This window comes from Papio anubis, chromosome 4 (genome assembly GCF_008728515.1).
Source record: "Papio anubis isolate 15944 chromosome 4, Panubis1.0, whole genome shotgun sequence".
NCBI lineage: Eukaryota > Metazoa > Chordata > Mammalia > Primates > Cercopithecidae > Papio > Papio anubis.
In genome coordinates, this window is record NC_044979.1 from 69,313,923 (window position 1) to 69,341,922 (window position 28,000).

The following is a 28,000-nucleotide window of genomic DNA, read 5'->3' on the forward strand; positions in this document are numbered from 1 at the left end:
AAAATATTTAAAATCTATGGCTTACCTACATGTTTTACACTATAATTTATGGTTGTAGAAGTTAGAAAGTGCAATTCGTTTTAATAACCCTGTGGGGAAGTTATATAATTCTATGGCTTTAAAAAATATATGGAAAAGCTATATACTTTTCGTTAACTGCTAAGATTCATGAATTTTCTCCACAAGTTCTCCAGAAGAACTACTAGAAAAAACTCCATGAATCTCATTATTTGACAGTTTTGTTGAAGCGAAATTATTAAAATTGATATTAGATTTAATGACTTGTTTCCAGTAACCAAAATGGAAAGTATTCTACAAGCTGTCGACGGTTCCACACTCTGACACATCGTTAAAACCTTAGCTTCTGCTTAAACTTTAAACCTTAATAATATTTGGTGGTAGGGGAGGGGTTACATTTCAAGTCAAACAAAGGATGTATTTCCAAAGCAGCATTTGCAAAGGTTAATCTGTGTATGGACTACAAAGGGGAAAGTGCAGTGCCCCAGTGATCGATCTAAGACCCCCTCTCGTTGTTGTTGTTGTTGTTATTGTTTGTCTGGTTAATAAACCACCTAGAGGGATAATTTTTAAACCTAATTTGTTGAAATGGTACTTTACTAATGTAAGAAAAAAAAATTCCCCAAATTGCAGAATTTTTGGTAAATTGATTTTACATTTGGGAATAAAGATTTCTTACTTCTTCTACTGACAACTTTTACACAAAAGATAAAAGGTACTTTTACTTGGTAATCTGCAGGGAGAAAATGTACAGAAACCCAGAGCCAAAGGTGCTCTCAGGGGATTCCCTGAAACATTCAAAGCCATAGCTGCCCCAGAAGGTAAGTGGCTTTCGCAGGAACACAGGTCTCCTGACTCAAGGCCTAACCTTCCTTTCCCCCACACCAAAGCTCGCGGGGCACCAGCTAGAGTGAAGGTCAAAGTCAACAGAATAATCTCTGCAGTTCATGGTCTGTGAGGGTCCTCCTATCCGAGGGAGTGTTCATGAAAGGGTATTTCGGAACATTTTATTCCAAGGACACAGTCTAGTCAAAAGACGTTTGGGGTGGGGCAAACATGGGGCAAAAGAACACCTACAAAAGAAAAAAAGCGCAGTTTCTTGGAGGCTTGTCAGAAGCTAAGACTGGGGAGGTGGGAACCAGGGCCCTTTGGCGAGAGTTGGGGTAGGAATCGCGTCAGAAAAGCAATTTCTAGAGCGGAAAGGTGACCCCACATTACAAAAAGAAACGGAGTAGAAAAATGGGCTTTACTCTTCTAGAGCTGCTTCAGAATCTCCTGAAGACTAGGGAGGAACCCTGCAGGCGAGCCAGGCGGATACTCAGCCGCTCCCGATAGAGGGGTGCGCAAAGCTGCCGAGCCGTGTGTGTGTGGCTCCCTAGTGCACTCACTGCTGGCTCCCTCTCGGTGCTCTGGGCCCTCCCCAGCTCCCCCAACACACCCCCGCCCCCTCCGAGCTCCCCGACTCCTCCCCGGCTCTCCACTGCTCTTCCCGACTCCTGTCGGCGTTCCTCGGGCCCTGGGTGCCACGAGCTGTCCAGAAGCGCAGCCCCTAGCGGCGCGTCACTGCCAAGCCGGCCTCCGCGCGCCTCCCTCCTGCCTCTTCCCTGGCTGTACACGATCCAGCTTGGGTAGGCGGGGAAGCAGCTGGAGCGGGACCGCGCCGCAGCCACTCTGCAGCCGCCAGTCGGAGGTGCAGTCCGTAGGCCCTGGCCCCCGGGTGGGCCCTGGGGAGTCGGCGCCGCTCCCGGGGAGCTGCAAGGCTCGCCCCTGCCCGGCGTGGAGGGCGCGGGGGGCTCGGAGGTGAGCGGGTCGGGGAGGAGCGTGAAAGGAGGTGGCGGCGGCGGAGTTGAGGGTCAAGATGCAGTCGGCGCCACGAGCTGCATCCATTCTCCCCGATTCCGCGCCTTCAGCGGGCGTCCGCCCTGAGCTGCGGGGTCCCTGATCTCCTGGCACCTTGAGGTGGAAAGTGAGAAGGGTGGAGAAGGGTGTCTGTTCCACTGATTCCCCCTCCTCCTCCTCTTGGTCTTCTAGAGCTAAGGGCAAGTCCTAGAGGTTGGGCCCAGGAGAAAGAAGGCCAGGGGACATTGTCCCAGGTAGGATGGATCCCAGCAGGAAAGGACAGACAGGTTACTTTCGCCCCCTTGATAGTCTCCCTGCTACTTTGGGTTGATGCAGGGAATTTCATGGAAGATCGTGCAGTGCTGCTTGCGAACAGGTATTTCTAGCAGTCATTTTGTTTATTTCCGAGTAATGTAATCGTGGTGTGTTTAGGCCATTTCTGTTAGAAAGTAATTGGCCTCTTCTTTGACTGTCCTAAATTATCTTTGAGCCCTGTGTTCAGCCTCAGCCAAAACTTGTTGAAAATTATGCCCTAAAAATCTTGCTCTTAAAATAGAGCAGAGAGATAAAGAGCATTTTTGTTGGGAGATTTCCATTTATTATCTCTGCCACCCCGTGGAGAAGGATTGGTGTCAGTTTTTACTCCTCGGGCAGTTAGTTTTTTAGATGGAAAGACAGTCCAGGCCATAGTTAATTGTCGCTCATCACTATAGGAGAAACAGAATTCAGACTCCTGCCCCACCCCCACCCCCAACCTCCTGACTTAGATTCTAGTCCTTTTAACAGCCCCGCTGTTTGGAACTGTTTTTGTTTTCTAAAGCACCTCCCCATCCTTCCTTTTCTCCACTTTATTATTTCTTCATTTTATTGATCTCTGTTTATTTTTTCTTTCCTTAACCCTATAATTTTTTTTACTCCGATTCTCTCTCGGTTGCTTCAAAGCTTGAGGCTCTTTAATGGAAAAACAAAACAAAACAAAACACCTGTCCTAAATAATTTGCAGGATGTTTAGAAACATAAGAGTAACTGTATATGCTGCCATTGGGGTAGCTGCACTTTCTGCCTCTTAGCTAGTCACTCTGTCAGGGTATGGGGAAATGAGACAATGTTGAGAATGGTAACTTGAGCAAATTTGCAGTAAGGAAATGAAAAGCTTTATCCAAGTCACTTTTTATTGTACTGGTGCTATGGAAAATGTGGTGAATGAGCATAGTTGTATTTTAATACTGAAAAAAAACAGGACAGGTGAAGACAAATTTTTAAAGAAAGGATTGTAAATGAGTTAGAAAAGTGAGAAAGAGGATACACCAAAAATGCGAAAGAGTAAGACTGCAGGTATGATAGAGGACATAGGACATCAGGAGATGTATTTATTCCTGCTGGGCCAGAAACCAGGACGTTGAGGTAACTGAGACTTTAACATAACATTTAACATAACATAATATTTAACATAATATTTAACATAACATAACATTTAACATAGCATAATATCAACATTGATAAATCACCTACCCCTTCAGGGCCCACATGTCTTTTCAACAAAAAGAGAAGTCTGATCTAGAGAATTATTCACTTTTTGTCCTGAATTTTTTTGATGCATTACATAACAAAGAATTTTTATGGCATCCTAAGTTACACTGCCAGACAATGTGGAGGCAGTGATCACGGACAAGACAAACATGGTTCTTCCCTCATGCAGCTTATTGTTCAATGAGAGAAATAGTAAACAGAAAAGAAACAATTATATAAAATATTACAAAATAAATTTAACAAGGGCTGAGTGAATTATTCTGCTATAGAGATGGAACAGTATATGAAAAGTTCCCAAGGTACATAAAGTGGTTGTTCTTTTCTCCTTCTAGAAGAGGATGCTGTGGGTGAACAATACAGATTAAGGTTAGAGAGGGGAAGCAGGGGCAAACTCATTCGGGACCTTTTATGTGATAGGAAGGTGGCTGTAGTTCTAAGTAAAGGAGCACTGATTTTAAGGAGAGACTTTTTATGATGATTTACATTTTAAGATGATCTTAGCTGCTGTGGAGATGGTTTGGAAAGGGTCCAAAGAGAAAGTAGGCTGACCCATTAGGAAATGTTTGCAGAGTCCAGGTGAGATGATAGAAACCTGAACTAGCCTGGTATTGGTGGAGAGGGATTTATGAAATATGTTGGAGAACAAGAGTTGGTGCAGGATTTTATGTCAAAACTGAGAGACAGCAAGGACTCAAGAATGACTCACAATTTTCTGATTGGAGCAACTGGTGGGTAATGGTGGCATTTACACATTTCCAGGCAAATGGGACCAGGTCTGGGTGGAAAAAGTTCAGGTTTGAACCTGTGAAGTTTGAGATGTCACAGAAAGAGGTCATAACCATATCCCCTGGGGAGGCAAAAAAGGGAGGCTCTCCAGGACATAAGTGGATAGACTGGTCTTTGATAGGTAAAGTTGGTGATTGTTAATTTAAGGTGAAACTAATGAGCTCAGTTTTCTGGTTTTTCTCCAGCAACCTTCACCAACGTGGATACAGATACAGAGAAAATGGATAGCTGGGTTCTTCCAGGACTAGAGTTTTGCCAAGCAGATATGATGGAGAGTAAGAGAGTTAAGGATCTTTTCAAGGGAGTGACTATAAATCTAGTCTCGGTTTAAATAGATACCAGAGTAGGCTGATGGAGAGTACAGGATATTAAGCAATTAGAGAGGTCGAGGTCAACAGATCAGATTTCTTTTGCTGTCTAGAATTATCAGTGTGGATATTTAAACTAAGATTATTGGAAGTCCTGCAGATAGTGCTTGGAGATTTCAGGAAGTGAATGACTGAGGTGGGGTAGAGGCAAAAATTCATTACCTCCAATGAATAAGTCAAGGAAATAGCCCCTGAAGTTGAATGGTTCATCCACTTGAATGATAAAGTCCAGGAAAAACGTGATAGTTATTGGGGTAGAGAGGATGACCATGTATATACTGGGAGCCAGAGTCTGCAGTCATAAGGAATAAACTAGAAGTCAGTAGAGGACAGCAGTGAGGACAGCATTAAGGACAGGGAGAGGGTATGGTGAAGTACCATGAGTGGGTGTTTGCAGGAGAGACGATGAAGAAGAGATGTTCAGATGTGGGCCCACAAAGGGAAGGTTACGCCACCCCACCTCATGACCCTGGAGAGTTATGTTTTCTTGATGGCCTCTCCAAATCAGCAGGTTGTGAAATATCATCAAAACCTCTGCGGACAGCCCTTTCAGAGTTGCTGTCATCCAATAATAAATGTCCTATTTATGTGTAAAACAAATTAGGTTCTATTTTTCAAAATTAACATAGCACAACAGCTGCCATTCAGCTTCAGGAATGTTCAGGAAATCCTTCTAAACTGAAAACCTTAAGAGGCTGTCTAGCTGAGTGTAACTGAATTCCCTATCATAATAATACATTCTCAAGTATTAAATGTGTACAGCAAGTCAAATGCCCATTCAAGAAAACTATGTCCTTGACACACACTTTTAGATTGAGCTCCCGAAGTTGAAGTGTTAAATATAGGGTGGTGATATTACCATTATCACACAGCTTCAAGACGTATTTAGTGTTGGAAACTACCACCAGAGTCAAGTATAACCTATTTGTTTGCCGTTTAACAAAGGAAATCGAGACTCAAAGGATCAAAGTGATTGCAGAAACTTAGGCCTGCTCTTTTACCCCTACACCATGAAAACACAACTTTCTATAAATGACATAGTTGTTTTTTGTTTTTGTTTGTTTTTGTTTTTGTTTTGAGGCTGAGTCTCACTCTGTTGCCCAGGCTGGAGTCCAGTGGTGCGATCTCAGCTCACTGCAACCTCTGCTTCCCTGGTTCAAGCGATTCTCCTTCCTCAGCCTCCCAAGTAGCTGGGCACCTGCCACCACCCCTGGCTAATTTTTGTGCATTTTTAGTAAAGACGGGGTTTCATCGTGTTGGCCAGTCTGATCTCGAACTCCTAACCTCAAGTGATCCACCTGCCTTGGCCTCCCAAACTGCTGGGAGTACAGGCGTGAGCCACCACACCAAGCCTATAAATGACAGTTTTATCAGTTTTTTAATTTGGATTCCTTATGAATAACATCAAAAGAAAAGGTAGAGACACTACGGGCATCACCTGGGAGCTTGTGAGAAATGCAGAATGTCTAACCTCCCTCTAGACCTAGAGAATCTTAGTGTGCATTTAAAAAAGATCCCCAGGTGATAATATTTGCATTAAAGTTTGACAAGTGAGTCATTCCCTTAGAAACACCGGTCTGCTCAGGTCAGCAGGATCGTGATGTCTGGAGAACCGGGGAGGGGATCCCCTTATAGAACAGAAAGAAGATATATAGTCATAGAAATATTCTGAATTTTGAATATTATGAAACAACAGGAACAAAGTGTGCTGTGCAAGGAGTGACGCATTTTAAGGAATGGCATTGCCCTTCCCAGAAAGTGGAGAGAGGAAATTGCAAAATAGTGAGTGGACCTTCTGATACTGCTCCTCCTTGAGTGGAAAAGGGGAAAGAACTGCATGCGTATTCAGCGTCCTGTATTCAAAGGTAACTGCTTGCTACTCTTTCACAATTGTAATTTTTCATTACTACAAACAACAATGTAAACATTAACATAAGTGAAGGTCAAAAAGCCACATCTGCTATCGCCAAATGATTATTAGAATAAGTATTAGATTGAATTCTGAATCTTTTAGTAGAGTGATTTTCAATCTTGGTTGCATAATAAAACATCTGCTAATCTTTATTTTTAAATGTTGTGGCTTAGGATGAACCCCAGACCAATTAAATGAAAACTGGATGGTGGGGGTGACCTGTGATCACTGTGTTTTAAAACTCCCTGGATCATTAGAGCATGCACCTAGGGTTGAGAAACACTGCTTCAGTAGCTACGTTCAGAAGCAACTCTGAGATTGCAGTTCTGCTTCTCCATGTGCCAAAACAGTGTGACTCTCCCTTGCTACCATAAGCATAGTGCCAAGCCAGGTCAGCAATATTCAGGTCACACTCACTGGCCAGTAGGGTTTTCAGAACCTTGAGGGAAGTAGGATTTATTTCTTGAAGAAGCCTGCTTACACTAACTTTTAAGACAAATTGGTACATGTTACATATTTATGGGGTACACATGAGTATTTGTCATATCCGTACAATGTGTAATGATCTGGTTGGGATTTGGGGGGAATTCATCACCTTGAGTACTTATCATGTCTATGTGTTAAGAACATTTCAAGTCATCTCATCTGGCCACTTTGAAACACACAGTACATTGTTACTAACTATAGGCAACCTACTTTGCTATTGAACATTAGAACTTATTTCTTCTAACTGTACATTTGTATCCATGAACCAACATCTCTTCATCCCCTCCTCCCATCAACACATCCTTCCAGCCTCTGATATCTCTTATGCTAATCTTTACCTCCATGGGATCCACTTTTTTAGCTCCCACACATGAGTGAAAACATGCGACATTTGCCTTTCTGTGCCTGGGTTATTTCACTTAACATAGTGGCCTCCATTCCTATCCATGTTGCTGCAAATGACGTGATTTCATTTTTTTAAGGCTGAATAATATTTCATTGTGTATACATAACACATTTTCTTTATCCTTTTGTTGATGGACATGTAGATTGATTCCATATCTTTGCTAGTGTGAATAGTGCGCAAAGAAAAAAACAAACAAACAAACAAAAAACCCTGAGGACGGGTATCTCTTTGATATACTAATTTCTTTTCCTGTGGATAATACCCAGTAGTGAGATTACTGGATTGTATGGTAGTTCTATTTTTAGTCTTTTGAGAAACAACCCCCATACTGTTGTCCACAGTGGCTGTACTAATTTACATTTCCACCAACAGCGTATAAGGGTTCCCTTTTCTCTGAATCCTTGTCAGCATCTGTTGTTTTTGTCTTTTAATAATGGCAGTTCTAATTGGGATAAATTGAAGTCTCATTGTGGTTTTGATATGCATTTGCCTGGTGATTAGTGATGCTGAGTATTTTTTCATATACCTGTTGACCATTTGTTTGTCTTCTTCAGAAAAATGTCTATTCATGACCTTTACCCATGTTTATGGGATTATTTGTTTTTTATTGTTGAGTTTTTTTAGTTCATTGTATATTCTGGATATTAGTCCCTTGTCAGATTAATCGTTTGCAAATATTTTCTCCTATTCAATAGGTTGTCTCTTCATTCTGTTGATGTTTCCTCTGCTGCACAGAAGTCTTTTAGTTTAATATAGTCCCATTTGTCTATTTTGTTGTTGTTGTTGCTGTGCTTTTGAGGTCCTAGCCAAAAAATCTTTGCCTAGACCAGTGTCTTCAAATATTTCCCCAATGTTTTCTTCTTGAAATTATATAGTTTTGGGTCCTATGTTTAAGTCTCTAGTTGACTTTGAGTTGATTTTTGTATATGGTGAGGGACAGGAGTCCAGTTTTATTCTTCTGCATACAGATATCCAGTTCTCCAAGTACCATGTATTTGAAGAAGATATCCTTTCCCCAGTGTATATTCCTGGTGCCTTTGTTGACAATCAGTTGGCTATAAATGTGTGGATTTTTTTTTTTTCTTTTGTGGATTCTCTTAATCTGTTGCATTCATTGGTCTGTCTGTCTGTTTTTATACCAGTGCCATGTTTTTTTCGGTTACTATTGCCTTGTAACACATTTTGAAGTCAGGTAGTGTGATGCCTTCAGCTTTGTTCTTTTTGCTTAGGATTGCTGTAGCTATTCAGAATATTTTTTGGTTCTATATGAATTTTAGGATTGCTTTTTCTAATTCTATGAAAAATGACATTGGTATTTTGATAGGGATTGCATTGAATCTGTATATTGCTTTTGGCAGTATGGCCATTTTAATGATATTAATTCTTCCAATCCATAAGCATGCAATGTTTTTCCATTTGTTTATATCATCTTTAATTTCTTTCTACAGTGCTTTGTAGTTTTCCTTGTAGCTAACTTTCACCTCCTTGGTTAAATATATTCCTAGTTTTTTGTTTTGTTTTGTTTTGTTTTTAATAGCTATCGTAAATGGGATTGCCTTCTTGGTGTCCTTTTCAGCAAGTTCATTGTTGGTGTATAGAAATGGTACTGATTTTTGTATGTCGATTTTGTATCCTGCAACTTTATTGAATTTATTTATCAGATCTAAGAGTTTTTTTGTGAAATCTTTAGGTGTATCTAGATCTAAGATCGTATCATCAGCAAAGAGGGACAATTTGACCTTCCTGTTTTCCAGTTTGGGTACCTTTTATTCTTTCTCTTTCCTGGTTGCTCTGGCTAGGATTTCCAATACGATGTTGATTAGAAGTGGTGAAAGTGGCATCCTTGTCTTATTTCTGTTCATAGGGGAAAGGCTTTGAGCTTTTCCCTATTTCAAAATAATGATAGCTATTATTATTATTATATAGATCATATAAGCCCTTATTATGTTGAAGCATATTTTTTCTATGCCTAGTTTGTTGAAAGTTTTATCATGAGGGGATGCTAAATTTTCTCAAATGCTTTTTCTGCATCTATTGAGATGATCATATGGTTATTGTCCTTCATTCTCTTTAGGTGATGTATCACAGTTATTGATTTGCATATGTTGAACCATCCTTGTATCCCTGGGATGTGTCCCTGGAATAAATCCCCTTTGATCATGATGTGTTTTTTTTATGAGTTGTTAGATTTGGTTTACTTCTACAGACACACACACACACACACACACACACACACACACACACACTTTTTAGGAGACAGGGTCTTGCTCTGTTGCCCAGGAGGGAGTGTGGTTATGTAATCATAAATCATTGCAGCCTTCAACTTCTGGGCTCAAGTGATTCTCCTGCCTCAGCTCCCGAGTAGCTAGGACTTCAGGTGTGTGCCACCACGCCTAGCTAATTTTTAAATTTTTTGTAGAGATGAGGGTCTCATTATGTTGCCCAGGCTGGGCTTAAACTCCTAGCTTCAATCGATCCTCCTGCATTGGCCTCCCAAAGTGCTGGGATTACAGGCATGAGCCATCATGTCTGGCCCTTGGTTTGCTAGTATTTTATTGAGAATTTTTGTATTTGTGCTCATCAGGAATATTAGTATGTAGTTTTCTTTTTTGTTGAGGCTTGTTTGCATTTGGTATGAAGCTAATGCTGATCTCATAGAATGAGTTAAGCAGAATTCCCTACTGTTCAATGTTTCGGAATAATTTGAAGAGAATTGGTGTTAGGTCTATTTTGAAAGTTTGGTAGAATTCAGCAGTGAAGCCATGTGGCCCTGGACTTTTCTTTATTGGGAGTTTTTAAATTACTGCCTCAACTTTTTTGTTATTGGTCTGTCCAGGTTTTCCGTTTCTACCCGTTTCAATCTTGGTAGGTTGTATGTGTGTAGCAATTTATCTATTTCCTCTAGGTTTTCCAGTTTGTTGGTGTGTAGTTGTTCATAATAACTTCTCACGATCTTATGTATTTCTGTGGTATCAATTGTAATGTTTCCTTTTCCATTTCTGATTTTTTATTGGAGTATTTCCTCTTTTTTTCTTGGTTAGTCTAGCAAGTGCTTTATCGATTTTATCTTTTCAAAAAACAAAACTTTTTGTTTCATCCATCCTTTGTGTTGTTTTTTAAGTCCCAATTTGTCTAGTTCTGCTCGGATCTTTATTATTACTTTCCTTTTACCAATATGGGGTTTGGCTTGTTTTTGCTTTTCTAGTTCCTTGAGGTACATCATTACGTTGTTTATTTGAAATTGTTACGATTTTTTGGTATAGGTGCTTATTGCTATAAACTTCCATCTTAGCACTGCTTTTGCTGTATCTCATAGGTTTTGGTGTGTTGCATTTTTATTTGTATTTGTTGAGGGAAATTTTTTGATTTCTTCCTTAATTTATTCTTTGCCACCATAGTCATTTAGAAGCATGTTGTTTAATCATTTATTTTTACAGTTTCAAAAGGTCCTCATGTTACTGACTTATAGTTTTATTCCATTGTGGTCTGAGGAAATACTTGATATGACTTTGATTTTTTAAAAATTTGTCAAGTCTTATTTTGTGTTCTAACATGGTCATTCTTAGAGAATGTCCATGTGCTGATGAGAATTTGTATTCTGTAAGTGTTTCATGAAATGTTCTGTGAATGTTTGTTAGGTCCATTTGTTCTAACGTATAGTTTAAATCTAATGTTTCTTTGTTAATTTTCTGTCTAGATTATCTGTCAGATGCTGGCAGAGGGTGTTGAAGTCCCCAACCGTTGTTGTATTGGAGTCTGTCTCTCCTTTTAGATCTGATAACATTTTATTTATATTAATATATCTGAGTGGTCTGTTGTTGGGTGTATATATGTTTAGAATTGTGATATCCTGTGGCTAGAATTGATCCATTATCATTATTTAATGACCTTCATTGTCTCTTTATACTGTTTTTGACTCAAACTCTGTTTTATTTGATATAAGTATAGTGACTTTTGGTTTCCATTTGCTTGGAATATCTTTCTCCATCCCTTTGCTTTCAGTCTTATATGTGTTTTTATAGGTTAGATGGGTTTCTTGTCCCCAGCATACAGTTGGGTCATGATTTTTTATCTATTGCTAGTCTATATCTTTTAAGTGGAAAATTTAATCCATTTGCATTCGAAGTTATTCAACAATGAAAACTTCCCAAGTCTAGTGAGAGATGTAGACACCTAGATACAGGTAACTTAGAGATCTCCAAAAAGATACAATACAAAAAGGTCTTCCCCACAGCACATTATAGCCATATTGTCAAAAGTAAAAGACAAAGAGTGAATTCTAAAAACAGCAAGAGAAGAAAGACTAGTCAACTATAAAGGAACCCCCAGCAAACTAAAATTTTTACCTGTTCACATTCTGATTTACAGAAGGGGTTTGAGCTTGCTTTGTAAAATAAACAGATAATTAATGTTGTTTTGTTTTTGTTTCTGTTTGAAAAAGTCTTGATCATCATGATTGTTAGATTTAAAGATTTTGCAATTCTTATATTTTGGGAGATGCTATGGTATATACTCAGAAGAACTCCGGGCTGGGATATAGGAAACTTGGATTCCCTTGTGTGAATCTAGCAACCTTTTTTACCCTTAGATAATGCACATGATTACCATTAACTTTTGAATGAAGTGAGCATGGATTTCATTACTTCTGGTTTCTTTAACCGCTCTTGATTCCCAACATTGCCAGTGACATCTCCAAATGGATAGTGACAGTTTTTTTCCTACCCTGGTACCTCTGACTCCTGCCTGCCCTTCTGGGTGCATGGACCACACCGAGGGAGTGGTCTGTCTTGAAAGGTGTGAAATGAAACATGTAATTGATTTAAAAATAGTAAAAGTTCTTCTTTCCCAGGATTGGTTACTCCTAGGTAACGCTGAGGAGGAATGAAATGACCAAAGAAAAAGGAATAACATACTAATTTGAGTACAACTATAATTGTTACACCTTGATACTTATAACCCCAAGAAAACACCCTTTCCTAAACTCCATACATACACCTGAATAACACATGTCTCAGCTGGACTGACTACCTGGGTTCAAATCCTGGCTCCCCTGTTTTCTGTCTTTATGTCCTTGGATAAATTAATTATCTTCTGCAGGTCTCAGTTTCCTCATCTACAAAGTGGGTGTGACAGTATTAGCACCTGTCTCTTAGGGTAGTTGTGGGGATTCAATCAGTTAATACGTAAAAACCACAAGAGAGCTGAAATACATTATGTCCTATATAAACATTAAGTAATATTACTATAATTATTGTCTTTCTAAAGTTTAACATACTGATGTATTTGGAGTTACTGGATGTGACTCATTTCTAGGGTAAAAAGTTGAATTTTCCTGGCTCTAGTCATTTCAAATTTCATTTAGTAAACCAACATATTTTTGAAACATTCCACCTGTGCCTGTAAAGTCCATTAAATCCTCTGAAGTGGTCCACATCTGCTATGAGCATAAAAGAAATTGTGCAATGAGGGTAGAATGGAATAGTATTTTTCTTTCAGACCCAATTTTGACACTAATTCATGGCAACCTGATTTGTATTCTTGAGCAAATTATTCCAAATATGAACATTTCAGATGTTAGTCTCTCAACTAAAAAATAACTTGAGAGATTTTTCCAGGAAGAATAACTGCATCATAGTTTATGCAGCCAACAAATAAAACGGCGTCATGTTGAGGTCCAAAGGGCGTGGGTGGATAAGCAGAAAGAATACTCCAACGGCTGTAGGCAGGTGAAAGATGATTTTATTCAACAGCAACTCTCATCAACAACTTTCTCACACTGTCCATCCTGTCTTGGCTGCTTAGTCTGGTGGCTCCCACACACAGCTGCGGGGCCTGCTCTCCCTTGCCTTTGGAGTCAGCACCTTAACTATTTCAGTTTCTCTCTCTGGGCATGGGCAAGCCAAGCTGTGTCCTGGCTCCCCCTGTCCATCTGCAAAGACAGACAGCTCTGACTCTCTCTTTCTCTGGGCACAAGAGTGCCTGTACAGTGTCAGCAGGGCAATTATACCTTTTACAGACAATAGTGGTGAGCTTCTCTGTTATGTCTACATGGCTATGATAACAAGTGAAGTTATATGCCTGTGCTGTAAACTCACTCTGGATGCTTACCTCTGCCTGTCCTTGACCAAAGCACCGCCATGTTTCTTACAAAGGGGAAGAAAAAGAAAAAGATTTCATAAGTATTATATAATTTAAGACCATAAGCATATTACTAATCCCTTTTTCCATAGGTAAGCTATCTTTCTCAATGATACATTGTAAGATCTAGAGTGAATGATAGAGAAGTCCATGGTATTTACTCTTTTGTTACATTTTTATGCCTAATTTTCTTAAGATATTATTTAAGTGCCAGGGTTCATTGTTAGCTGATTTATCTAGCTCTCATTTAATGATAGTCACTAGCTACTGAAGTATATAGGGAACTTTATAACCTCCACCTCAAATGACTCTAGACAGTTTTGGTTTAAATGGCTTTTTAAAAAATGGTTTTTCTTTCTTCTCTTGTCTTGTGATCCATCACTTAGTATCACAGTCCTCTCTGCCTCTAGCAGCATTTGTGATTTGCTGCCTCTGATCTGCTCAGAAGCTGGGTAATCATGCTTGTTACAAGTGTGTTTTTCAAAAAAGTTCTGAGTGAAAACCTCAGTCCCTTTTCTCATGTGCTCTAGTGAGGTAGGAGGCAGATCTTGACTCCAGAGGCAAGGTTCAGACACTGGACCAAACTGAGGTCAGGGCAGAAGCACCTCCCCATAAGACATGCCCACCAGTGTGCCATGTCAGTTTACTACTGCCATGGCAATGCCCAGAAGTTACCACCCCTTTCCATGGCAACAGCCCAACAACCCAGATGTTACAACCCTCCTCCTAGAAATTTCTGCATAAATCACCCCTTAATTTGCATATAAATAAACTAGGTTTAAATATGAGTGCAGAGCTGCCGCTGAACTGCTACTCTAGGCACACTGCCTACGGGGTAGGCCTACTCTGTAAGAAGCAGTACCTCTGCTGCTGCTGTAAACTGCTGCTTCAGTAAACATTGCTGTTTAACACCACCAGCTTGTCCTTTAATTCTTTCCCAGGCAATGCCAAGTACCCTCCTGAGCTAAACCCCAATTTGGGGACTTTCCTGTCCTGCGTCACTAGTGCCTTGCTGCTCAAAGAGGGGTCCTCAGACCAGCACTGGTATTGCTTTCATTAGAAATGCAGAATGTCGCGCCTCCCTCCAGACCTACTCAATCAGAATCTATATTTTAATGAGATTCCCAAGTGATCTGTGTGCACATTAAAATTTGAGAAGCCCCACTTTAGCACATCACCTTTGTGACAGTTAATTTTCCTATTGAGATGCTTTTTTAAAAAACGAAAGATTTATATGATATGAAGAGAAACCAGAATAGTGATCCTTTTTTAGTTTACAAATTGTGTCTTACTGTGCTCTATGTTAAAGTGTGGTGAAATATTTTACCTCTAGAAATACACATTATTACAATGTCTAGAAGTGTTTTAATGTTCAGTAATAGGTAACTGATGAACATTTTATTTTCTCTCCCCTAGGATATTTTTGGTGATCTTGGAAGTGTCTGTATCATGGAATCAATCTCTATGATGGGAAGCCCTAAGAGCCTTAGTGAAACTTTTTTACCTAATGGCATAAATGGTATCAAAGATGCAAGGAAAGTCACTGTAGGTGTGATTGGAAGTGGAGATTTTGCCAAATCCTTGACGATTCGACTTATTAGATGTGGCTATCATGTGGTCATAGGAAGTAGAAATCCTAAGTTTGCTTCTGAATTTTTTCCTCATGTGGTAGATGTCACCCATCATGAAGATGCTCTCACAAAAACAAATATAATATTTGTTGCTATACATAGAGAACATTATACCTCCCTGTGGGACCTAAGACATCTGCTTGTGGGTAAAATCCTGATTGATGTGAGCAATAACATGAGGATAAACCAGTACCCAGAATCCAATGCTGAATATTTGGCGTCATTATTCCCAGATTCTTTGATTGTCAAAGGATTTAATGTTGTCTCAGCTTGGGCACTTCAGTTAGGACCTAAGGATGCCAGCCGGCAGGTATGTATTTTACATTTTTATTCTTATGTATCTGGTATTTTGTAGTTAAACAGCTAAGCAAATATCAAACATTTTAAAACCAAATTCTGACACTTTCCAATGATTATCATTTGAAAATTAATTATGAGCACCTGAAAATTAATGTCCTGACCTTGTAAGGGCACATTCCCATTCCCAAAATGATGTGGAAATCTGGGAAAATAATGTGAACTTCATCCAGTTCAACTTGAGAATAAAGCAGATGGGGAGCTCGGTCAACACCATTGTGGAATGAGCTTTTATAAGTAAACACATAAAATATGTTAAAAAAAATTTTTTAATGTGCTTATGCATTATAATTAAGCATGATTATAAAACGCTTTTATTGTTTTTGTCCGTAAAGACGGTTGATTCCATTTCTTAGAAAATAAGTTTAAGTATTATATCATTGTATGCTGTATATCAGAGTCATGATAACCATTTACTTTCCAGTCTTTGTTTTAATGACTAGTAAAAGAACATATGCTTTTCTACAGGCTATTTCTGAATCTTTTTTTTCTTTTGCATATCCACCAAAGTTTAGCAGTAGATATAGAATAAGCAAATTTGAACCAGGACCTGTGAGACAAACCTGAATTTAATCATATACCCATATTTATACCAAATTTAAATTTTTAACAGAAAAAAATGTGGAACAGTGATGAAATTCAAAATAAGCTACAAAATAGTCTAAATTTGTATTTTGTAGTGTTTGTGCCTTTATTTTGAATGTTTGGTTTATTTTTAGACTTATTATATCATATTATGTCATATTATAATTTATACAAAATTTTTTCCAAATGAGTTTTAAAAAAAATTTATTCCACCATTGTCACAACTGTAAAAAATTAATTTAGAATACTTTTTTCTTACTTCTGTTATAAAAGGACCTCTATTTTAAAAGTTCACAAATGATTATATAATATTCATTCAAATAGGATTTGTCATTCATCTAGCTAATGTTATCTGAGATTAATAATCCAAAGAGTGTTATATTGTCACCATTACATAAATAGAAACATGCAAATATTTCCATGTGGTCTATTTTAGAGTCCTTATACAAACATCTTTAGGGATATATTTGGAATTTGTTTTCCCCAAACATTACTTAGAGACTTTATAGCAATATTTTTCTAGCCTTGAAAGAGGTGGCCTACCCATTAGTAATAGCAGCTCACTCCAGTAGTGAACTTGGGGCTCAATAAATACTTGTTGAATTTTCAACTATATTATAGTATCTAACAGATTTCGATAGTTTGAAAGCCTACCCTTGCCTCCACCCATCACGTCATTAGAGTTTCTGTAAAAGTAATATCTTTGTCTTAGAAAAGGACAGTTGCTTTTCTATTTAAATTAACTAAGCCTTGTAATTTTTTTACTTGCCAGGTATATCATCATTATTTAGAGATGAAAGAATTTAATATACTGACCAATGAAATAGTATACCTGAGATTATTATGGTTTTTCTGAGATACTTGGTGTATTGGTTTCTAAACCTAAATTTTATTTAAAATCTCATTAAATTTTATTAAAAAATACAGCATCATGACATAATTTAAAGGTTTTAATTGCAGATGGCCATCCAAAGTGCATGCCCACTTCCAGTCATGCTAAATATCTGTAAAGGGCAGTGTTTGCACTCATACTACTAGACAGAACTGCTACAGTGCTAAAACTACATATTGTTCATGACAGCAGGGAGTGCCAGCCCCACACTGTCCCCTGTGGGAATTAGAGAGGTGGAGTGGGGCAGGGGCATGACCAGCACCTCAAAGTCCACCTAAACCCCTGGAGAGGAGGCCTTACCCGGCTGCTGCTACTGAACTATGCCTAGAAGAGTACACTTTTCTTTCCACCTGCCCCCCTCCCACCTGGGGGATCCCCTCTGACGCTCGAGGTTGCAGCTACATTTTCCTGCATTTTATTGTCCTGTTATCATAAGTGGTAAGGACTTTTTTGTTCTCATGACACTGTTTAAAACCTATTAATAATAGGTTAATACATTCATAAATGCCTTATCTCCTGAACTTTAACCATTTGCATCACTCAGATATCATCACAGGTGATGCTCCGTAAGTGGAGCATGCGATTGCTACCATTTTTATAAACAACAGTGGTAATGCTGAGTCTTTTTATTTTTCCCACAGGTTTATATATGCAGCAACAATATTCAAGCCCGACAACAGGTTATTGAACTTGCCCGCCAGTTGAATTTCATTCCCGTTGACTTGGGATCCTTATCATCAGCCAGAGAGATTGAAAATTTACCCCTACGACTCTTTACTCTCTGGAGAGGGCCAGTGGTGGTAGCTATAAGCTTGGCCACATTTTTTTTCCTTTATTCCTTTGTCAGAGATGTGATTCATCCATATGCTAGAAACCAACAGAGTGACTTTTACAAAATTCCTATTGAGATTGTGAATAAAACCTTACCTATAGTTGCCATTACTTTGCTCTCCCTGGTATACCTAGCAGGTCTCCTGGCAGCTGCTTATCAACTTTATTACGGCACCAAGTATAGGAGATTTCCGCCTTGGTTGGAAACCTGGTTGCAGTGTAGAAAACAGCTCGGATTACTAAGTTTTTTCTTCACTGTGGTCCATGTTGCCTACAGCCTCTGCTTACCAATGAGAAGGTCAGAGAGATATTTGTTTCTCAACATGGCTTATCAGCAGGTACTGAACATGCTGGTTATTTATCTGATGCTAGTAAAATACTTTTTATTAGTATAAATTATAAAACATAAAATTTTACATGCCTTTTAATGGAAATTTGATTTTTGTATACTATGGAAGGGGAAAGAATTGTTCTTTAAACAATGTTTTCGCATAAGAATTATGTGGCTAATTCAAAATTATTTCAAGTAAAGGCTGCTACCATCCTTTTCCTTACAGAATAAAAGCAGAAACGTAGAGGGTTGGGTTCTCCCCTTTTTTCAATGTTATAATTGCAATGAGTGCTTTCAGTATTCAACAATTCATTATTTTAATGTTTTATAATTGGTTGTGCTCCACAAAATAATGAGGCAACTCTCAGTAAATATATACGATAAAATTAGAACTGGTAAAAATACAAAACAGAACAGGAAGACAAGATCAGGAGAAAAAAGTCGAATACACCTCTGCTGAGAGTGTCTGCACAGCTTCTCTTTTGGCTTTGAGATTTTCAACACAATGAGGAAGGAGACCCTATTATTTACAAAGCTCTTGTTATCAAAAACCAGAAAACATAATAGTTCCACGGGTGAAGCTTTTCTAGCACATACCTCTCAAAAAATATATATATATATATATATTAGGGAGCACTTCATGGAAGGGGCTTGATGATGAGCTAGACTATGGTTTTCCTCCATAATTCCCAATCCACAAATGTAATTTAAGGGGTTTCCCTGAAGCTGTTTGGTATAACATTTCTCAATGAAAGCCAAGAACATTGCACCAAAACAAATGTGTAAAAGCATGTGCATTTTGTAAGGATCGAAGGCATCATAGTCCGAGTATGTGGCATCTAGTACTTAAGCTTGTTTCAACAATAAAACCTAAAATAATATTTTTCTAATTAGTAGATTGATAACCTTTAAGCCATTCACTTTCTGGGGAAAAAAAAAAAAAAAAACACTTCTCTTAATGAGATACTAAGGCTTTTATAGTTGCTCAGTTGGCTCCCTTACCTCCTTCCAGTCATTTGCCCAGATCTCACCTTTTCAGTGAGTCCTACGCTGGATACCATTTTAAATGCTGCTGCCTCCACCCCAACCTGTATTCCAAATCCCGCTGACTTACCCTGCTCTACGTTTCTTTTTTAAATAACGCTTACCATCTTCTAACACACTTGATTTCCATGTTAAAAATACATTTACCAGTGTTTGCCTTCCCCCATCAGAATGTAAGTTCATGAGAAGAGGGATCTTTGTCTATCTTTTTCACTGATACATACCCAGTGCCTAGATCTGAGCCTAGACATTGTGGACACTCAAACAGCCCATTTGTGGGATGAATGAATGAACTGGGAGAGCAGGTAGATCCAGGTTGTAGTCTCTGAGTACACTGGGTAATGCTGTTATTCTGTATTGTATAGATATCAAATAAGAAGATGGTAGGTTGAACTCTGGGGCCTCTTTCAAGATAATGGTATGATTGCCTCAGGGAACTAATGGTTAAGAAGCAGCTTTTTGTTGTTGTTAAATTTTAAGTATGTTTTGTTAACTGGAATTGAACAAAGTTAAACTGTTGTTAAGTTAGAATCTGTTTTCCATTAATAGATACTTATTTAAATAAAAAATTTCAGCTGATGGAGTCCAATACTTGATTTATACTCTAATTATATTCTGAGTGTAAACAGAACTTCTAAAGGTAGTCCCTACACAGAATACCACAAATTCAGAGTTAACTGTCTGACTTGATTATATACACATTATCAATGTAAGTAAAAGATGTTTGGAAAAATACTGCATATAAATGACACAGTCAGAGAGTTGGGAATCATATTAAATTAGGCAGTTCAAGTGGAGAAATATTTGAGCTCCATTGGCCGTTATAGCCAGGGAAATCATAGCTTTCTAGGAAGAGAAGATGAGAAGAAAGACAAAACAGAGATATATTATTCATGTGATGGAAGAAGATACTGACGTAGTTTAGAAATTCCCTGCCTGGATCCAAGTTGAACTAAGGCCAGACTGTATCCCAGATATTCAACCAAGTTTAAACCAGCTTGTAAAAGTACTTCGAAACTAAGTTTAACTCCAGTAACTTCTTTTGTGTCACCCTAGAACCAACCACTAGGCATTTTATGGTGTTGGACTCCAGAGTCCCTGTAATGATGATGTATTACAAATGTGATGGCAAAGCTTTGCCCCTTTATTCTAGCACGTATACAAGGAAAGAGAAAGTTTTGTCCTCCTTTTGTTTAATTCTCTTTTCCCCTACACCTGGAGCAGTATCATCCAGTAACATGTTCTCTATAATGGTGTGTTAGACTGAATTAGTGCAACTTAAATATGTCTATATATGACCAGGTTCTTCTTATGCCAAGAGTGAACTCTGTGCTGAATCAGTTAATGTTCTACTAAACAAAGGAAGTTCACATTTGCTTTCTTGTTAGGTTCATGCAAATATTGAAAACTCTTGGAATGAGGAAGAAGTTTGGAGAATTGAAATGTATATCTCCTTTGGCATAATGAGCCTTGGCTTACTTTCCCTCCTGGCAGTCACTTCTATCCCTTCAGTGAGCAATGCTTTAAACTGGAGAGAATTCAGTTTTATTCAGGTATGTGGGGTTTTGTTTGGTCAAGGACTGTGCAGGATAGGATTTCCTTGTTAAGAACAACTGAATTTTAAATATTTTCCTTATAAAAAGGGTGCCTTTGAGAGTGTATTTATGCATCTAGATACATTATGCTGGAAGGCAGCTTAGGACTGCTCTGGTTAAGTAAGTGAAACACCAGTCAGTATATGATTGTACTGGAAGACTTTGACAGCACTGCCTTCCAGTATACTATGTTAAGAATGAAAAGTTATCTTAAAAGAGAAAAAAAAAATGAAAGTGGGGAAGGATGAGCTTAGATCAAATTTAATGTTGAAAGTCAATTTATTATTAGCCAAGTTAATGAAAAATTATTTTATGTTTTGAGTCATCTTGATCTGTCCAGAAAAATCTTATTAATTTGAACTCAAGTGGGAGTGTCAATCTGAATATTTTAAAGAAATGTGTGTGTATATACACACACATACAAACACAAGCAGTAGCAAACTAGGTAACTAGATTAATGGATTATAACATGCAGCCAGCCTTAAGAATTTTGTTAGTACAGGTATTTAGTGTATCAGTAGTACACTAATATGTATGGATGTCTGTAAAGGGATTTCAAACCACCATTGTATTTAATAAGTTAAACATTCACCCTCTCCAATAGTATCTAAATAATAAGGTTGCATATTTTAAAAATACATAACTGAAACATGGACCCTTCTTGTATTTTTACAAAATCTGTACTGGTTGTATCCAAAGGGTTTACAGCACAGTAGACAAATTCATGTCCTTTGGTGGTACACTTAAGTTTTGTTTCATTTCATTGCTTATTTGCTTGTTCTTTTTAAGGTCATGTAAAAATCTCATTCAAAGCAGGGCCATAATGCTTATCTGAATTTATTTTTCCTTTTCAAAGAAAAGGGAGAGTACTTTCCCAACAGCTAGTTTAAACATACCTGAAAAGAAATAGAAGGTTCTAGACAGATGCAAATTATCATTATAAATTTAGATGAGTAATTGCAAATATTTTGCCTGCCGGAGGGTTGATATTTTCTCAGTAAAGTTAGACATTACATCATTATACGGATGTAATATTACTTTTATATAACAGACTATTTTTCAAAGTAAGCAGTCTTAAACATAATAATTTAGCAAACTAAAGAATGGTGATCTTTTAGAATTTAACCTGTAAAGTGCCTAACTGAAGTATTCTTATTAAACTCTGTATTTGAATTATTGTTTATATTAATACTGCAGGATTTTTCATACTTGCCTATTAACCAGTGTGTATATGTGTGTGTGTGCCCATGAGGATGCTCATTTAATTTTAATTTAATTTAATTAATTTTAATAATTTTAAATGAGTTTATTTAATTTTATCATATATCTGTTTATGTATTAACAGGTATGTGTCACCTAACAATGGGGAACATTCTGAGCAATGAGGCAATTTTGTCACGTGAACATCATAGAGCATATTTATACAAACCGTGACCTATTGCTCCCAGGCTACAAACCTGTACAGCATGTTACTGTACTGAATACTATATGCACTTGTAACACAATGGTAAATATTTGTGTACCTAAACATATCTAAACATAGAAAAGGTACAGTAAAAATAGGGTATATAATCTTGTGGGACCACTGTTGTATATGCAGTCCATAGTTGACCAAAATGCCCTTATGTGGCACATGACTGTATTTATGTGTATGTGTACACACACACTCACACACACACATATATACACACACACATTTCTTTAATACACAACTGGTGGAAATGTGAATAATTTTTATAAAGAAGAGTTTAGCAGTATGTATCAGTACCCTTAAGGAAAAGCTAGATGTTTTGACCAATAATCCTACTATTAGAAACCAGTCCTAAGAAAATAAATCAAAATATGGAAAATGGCCTAACATGACATTTATAGTTGAGGAAAATTGGAAACAGTAAATTATCAACAAAAAGGAATGGTTGAATAAATTATGCACATCCATTCAATAGAATATTATACAGTATTAATGTCATCTTCATACTTAATGACATGAGGAAAATGTTCTTGATAAAATAAATGAAGTAGTAAGAATATTGAAGTGTATGCAATCGTGCCTCATTTGTGTAACATAAGTTGTGCATATAAATAATACATATAATGCATATATAAAAATATTAATATTGTTTAATTCAGTAGAGGACAAAGGTTAACTTGATAATTTAAGACAAAATAGTTTTATCAAAATATAAACATGGTATATCTTGAACTTAATTTATGGGTTTCAGTCATTTGTTTCTTATTCTTTGTTTCTTTTCCTTTCTCTCCTGGCCCAAGTCTACGCTTGGATATGTCGCTCTGCTCATAAGTACTTTCCACGTTTTAATTTATGGATGGAAACGAGCTTTTGAAGAAGAGTACTACAGATTTTATACACCGCCAAACTTTGTTCTTGCTCTTGTTTTGCCCTCAGTTGTAATTCTGGGTAAGATCATTTTATTCCTTCCATGTATAAGCCGAAAGCTAAAACGAATTAAAAAAGGCTGGGAAAAGAGCCAATTTCTGGAAGAAGGTATTGGAGGAACAATTCCTCATGTCTCCCCAGAGAGGGTCACAGTAATGTGATGATAAATGTTGTTCACAGCTGCCATATAAAATTCTACTCATGCCATTATTTTTATGACTTCTACATTCAGTTACAACTATGCTGTCAAATTATTGTGGGTTGAAACTTGTTAAATGAGATTTCAACTGAATTAGTGATAGAGTTTTCTTCAAATTAATTTTCACAAATGTCATGTTTGCCAATATGAATTTTTCTAGTCAATATATTATTGTAATTTAGGTATGTTTTGTTTTGCCCAACTGTAACCCTATTGTTACTTTATATTTCATAATCAGGCAAAAATACTTACAGTTAATAATATAGATACAATTTTAAAAACAATTTGCAAACCAGCAGAATTTTAAGCTTTTAACATAATTTAATGGATATACATTTTTTTCTGAAGATTAAGATTTTAATATTCAACTTAAAAAGTAGAAATGCATTATCATATGTTATTTTTAAGAAAGGACATATTATATTAGCATCTAGGTAAGGGTGCATGATAGCATTCCTATATTTCTCTCATAAAATAGGATTTGAAGGATGAAATTAATTATATGAAGCAATGTGATTATATGAACAGACACAAATTAAAAAGACAAATTAAACCTGAAATTATATTTAAAATATATTGGAGACATGAAATACATACTGATAATACATACCTCATGAAAGCTTTTATTCTTTATTGTGTTACAGAGCAGTTTCATTTTCATATTAATATACTGATCAGGAAGAGGATTCAGTAACATTTGGCCTCCAAAACTGCTATCTCTTAATACAGTACCAATCCTGGGAATTGTATAATAGTTCATACTTAGAACAAAAGTATCAAGTTTGCACACAAGTAGTCTGTCAACTGACCTTTGTCGCACCTTAACCAGTCACCACTTGCTATGGTATGGGATTATACTGATGTTCTTTGAGGGACTGTGATGTGCTAGGCATGGTTCTAAGTACTTTACTTGTATTATCTCATTTAATACTTAGAACAACCCCGTGAGATAAGTAGTTATTATCTTCATTTTACATATGAGGGACCAAAGGATAGAAAAGTTATTTTCCAAAGGTCATGCAGTTAATAAATGGTGGAGTGAGCACTCAAGTCCAGGTAGTCATATTCCAGAGGCCACGGTTTTAACCACTAGGCTCTAGAGCTCCCGCCGCAGCCCTATGCATTGTGTTCACAATGCCAATCTAGATGCTTCCTCTTTTGTATAAAGTCACTGACATTCTTTAGAGTGGGTTGGGTGCATCCAAAAATTGTATAAAAATATTATTATAATAAACTTATGACTGCTTGTAGGGTAATTCACAGTTACCCTATTCTTGGTTGTAACATGAGCCTGGAGACCCATGGCAGTCCATATGCCTTCCTATGCAGTGAAGGGCCCTAGCAGTGTTAACAAATTGCTGAGATCCCATAGAGTCTTTCAAAAATCTCTGTAGACCTGGTTTTCTCCTTTTCTCTTCCTGAGAAGTTCTCCTGCCTGCATAACCATTCATTAGGTAGCAATTTACAAGCATGAAGGATATTAGGGTAAGTGGCTAATTATAAATCTACTCTAGAGACATGTAATTATACAGATTATTCATAAAATTTTTCAGTGCTGTCCTTCCACATTTAATTGCATTTTGCTCAAACCGTAGAATGTCCTACATTCCCCCCACCCCCATTTGCTATTTCTTTATTAAAATAGAAAATTATAGACAAGATACAATTATATGCATTCCTCTTCCTGAAATTATAACATTTCTAAACTTACCCACATAAGTACTACTGAATCCAGCTGCCAACAATAAAAAGACTTTTATTTAGTAGAGACTACCTTTCCCACCAGTGGCTCTTTTCCTACAACTGCATTGTCAGTTTGGTAATTCACTCATGATTCTCTAATGTTCTCCTCTTGGTGAATTTTATTATCTTGTACTTTCTAACTGAGCTCTCTCTTTTCTTTATTTTAATTATATTTCTCCCCACTTGATAATCACTTGTTAGTTCTTGGTAGGAATTCAGTTGGGCAATGATAACTTTTATGGGCAAATACCTAAACATTCTATTATACTGAACTAATGAAAATAACAGCATATTTTCAGTATTTTCTTGTTCCTTAAATTCCAGTTAACACTATGCTTAACCGTTTAATGTGAAAACGAAATGAAATATTCCTAAAAGTTAGATGACTATTAAAGCATATATTGTTGCATGTATGTATTAAGTAGCCAATACTCTAAAAATATCACTGTTACAGATAAATGAGGCCTTTAAAAATATGAAAAACAAACTTTTGTGAAAATGTATAAAAGATACATCTGTTGTTTCGAATGGCACTATCTTCTTTTCAGTACTACAAAAACTGAATAATTTTGAAGTTTTAGAATAAATGTAACATATTTACTATAATTCTAAATGTTTAAATGCTTTTCTAAAAATGCAAAACTATGATGTTTAGTTGCTTTAATTCTATGTGATTATTTTTCTTAATTGTTTTTTTTTATAATCATTATTTTTCTGAACTATTCTTCTGGCCTCAGAAGTAGGACTGAATTCTACTATTGCTAGATGTGAGAAAGTGGTGGTGAGAACCTTAGAGCAGTGGAGATTTGCTACCTGGTCTGTGTTTTGAGAAGTGCCCTATAGAAAATTAAAAGAATGTAGAAAAGATACTCAGTCTTAATCCTATGCAAAAAGAAAAAAAATCAAGTAACTTTTTTCCTATGAGGAAAATAACCATGAGCTGTATCATGCTACTTAGCTTTTATGTAAATATTTCATATGTCTCCTGTATTAAGAATATTTAAAATCATATTTAAATAGGAATATATTCATGCAAACATTATTTTTCAAAATATACATGGAAATTTAACCCAGATTGTCTACATGTAAGGTTTTTATTTAAACTGTAAAATATTTAAAAGTATGAATAAAATATATTTATAGGTATTTATCAGAGATGATTATTTTGTGCTACATACAGGTTGGCTAATGAGCTCTAGTGTTAAACTACCTGATTAATTTCTTATAAAGCAGCATAACCTTGGCTTGATTAAGGAATTTTACTTTCAAAAATTAATCTGATAATAGTAACTTAAAGTATATTATACTTTCATTACAATCAAATTATAGAAATTACTTGTATAAAAGGGCTACAAGAATATACACAATTTTAAAATATTTTCATATATCTCCTATCTAATATGATAACTTAATTCTTCTAAATTACCACTTGCCATTAAGCTATTTCATAATAAATTCTGTACAGAGTTTCCCCCCAAAAAAGAGATTTATTTATGAAATATTTAAAGTTTCTAATGTGATATTTTAAATAAAGTATCATAAATGTAATAAGTAAATATTTATTTAGGAATACTGTGAACACTGAACTAATTATACCTGTGTCAGTCTATGAAATCCCTGTTTTGAAATAAGTAAACAGCCTAAAATGTGTTGAAATTATTTTGTAAATCCATGACTTAAAGCAGGATACATACATAGTATAACACACCTCACAGTGTTAAGATTTATATTATGAAATGAGATGCCCTACCTTCAATTGTTCATCAATCAGTAAAACAAATTCTGATATATATTCAGTACAAATGATTAGCCCTGAATGAAATGTAATAATTTCAGTGGAAACTCAATCTGTTTTTACCTTTAAACAGTGAATTTTACATGAATGAATGGGTTCTTCACTTTTTTTTTAGTATGAGAAAATTATACAGTGCTTAATTTTCAGAGATTCTGTCCATATACTAAAAATGTTTTGTTCAGCCTAACATACTGAGTTTTTTTAACTTTCTAAATTATTGAATTTCCATCGTGCATTCATCCAAAATTAAGGCAAACTGTATGGATTCTTCCAGTGGCCAGATGAGCTAAATTAAATCACAAAAGCAGATGCTTTTGTATGATCTCCAAATTGCCAACTTTAAGGAAATATTCTCTTGAAATTGTCTTTAAAGATCTTTTGCAGCTTTGCAGATATTCAGACTGAGCTGGAACTGGAATTTGTCTTCCTATTGACTCCTTTAAAAGCTGCTGCCCATTACATTCCTGAACTGTCCTTGCAGTTAGGTGTACATGTGACTGAGTGTTGGCCAGTGAGATGAAGTCTCCTCAAAGGAAGGCAGCATGTGTTCTTTTTCATCCCTTCATCTTGCTGCTGGCATTGTGGATATAACAGGAGCCCTGGCAGCTGTCCCCAGAGGATCAAGGCCACACCCAAAGAGGAAGGCAGATTAGAGACCAGAAAGACCTTGACTACTTCCCTACTTCCACTGCTTTTTCCTGCATTTCAGCCATTGTAAATCTGGGTTTGTTACATGACGTGAAAATTAATCCTTTCTGCCCTACAGTTCTTTATCCTGATACTGTTTAACACTGTCTGAATTAACTAGACTGCAATAATTCTTACTTTCGAAAGCTTTTAAAGGATAATGTGCAATTCACATTAAAATTGATTTTCCATTGTCAATTAGTTGTACTCATTTTCTTGCCTTGATGTTTCACTAGATATTTTGTATCTGCTTGGAATATATTGTCTTCTTTTTAACTGTGTAATTGGTAATTACTAAAACTCTGTAATCTCCAAAATATTGCTATCAAATTACACATGTTTTCTATCATTCTCATACTGCCTTATAAACATTTAAATAAAAAGTAATTTAATGCTTTAACTTCTGTTTTGAAATGTTGTATACATGTG

General features: G+C 36.7%; 1 protein-coding gene across 4 annotated transcripts; it reads left to right on the forward strand.

Moving 5' to 3' along the window:
* The first annotated feature begins 1,729 nt into the window (after positions 1-1,729).
* On the forward strand, positions 1,730-27,985 carry STEAP2 (STEAP2 metalloreductase). Of its 4 annotated transcripts, none has more exons than XM_021935104.2 (6): positions 1,730-1,818; positions 6,238-6,406; positions 14,900-15,424; positions 17,590-18,117; positions 20,543-20,707; positions 27,258-27,985. In XM_021935104.2, exons 3-6 carry the CDS (start codon positions 14,933-14,935, stop codon positions 27,402-27,404), a joined length of 1,332 nt encoding a protein of 443 aa, XP_021790796.1. In that variant the 5' UTR covers positions 1,730-1,818; positions 6,238-6,406; positions 14,900-14,932; the 3' UTR covers positions 27,405-27,985. The 4 variants fall into 4 exon arrangements, with proteins under 4 accessions (XP_021790796.1, XP_009201749.1, XP_017811668.1 ...); XM_009203485.3 differs by having other exon boundaries at positions 23,021-27,971; XM_017956179.3 differs by lacking the exon at positions 27,258-27,985 and adding an exon at positions 22,095-22,258.
* Positions 27,986-28,000: the final 15 nt, after the last annotated feature.

Bases quoted from the DNA above. Each gene is read 5' to 3' on its own strand.
- STEAP2 (XM_009203485.3), top strand. From the start codon at position 14,933: ATGGAATCAATCTCTATGATGGGAAGCCCTAAGAGCCTTAGTGAAACT. The intron at 18,118-20,542 runs GTACTGAACATG...CTTTCTTGTTAG, and splicing joins TCAACATGGCTTATCAGCAG to GTTCATGCAAATATTGAAAA. The intron at 20,708-23,020 runs GTATGTGGGGTT...TCCTGGCCCAAG, and splicing joins GAGAATTCAGTTTTATTCAG to TCTACGCTTGGATATGTCGC.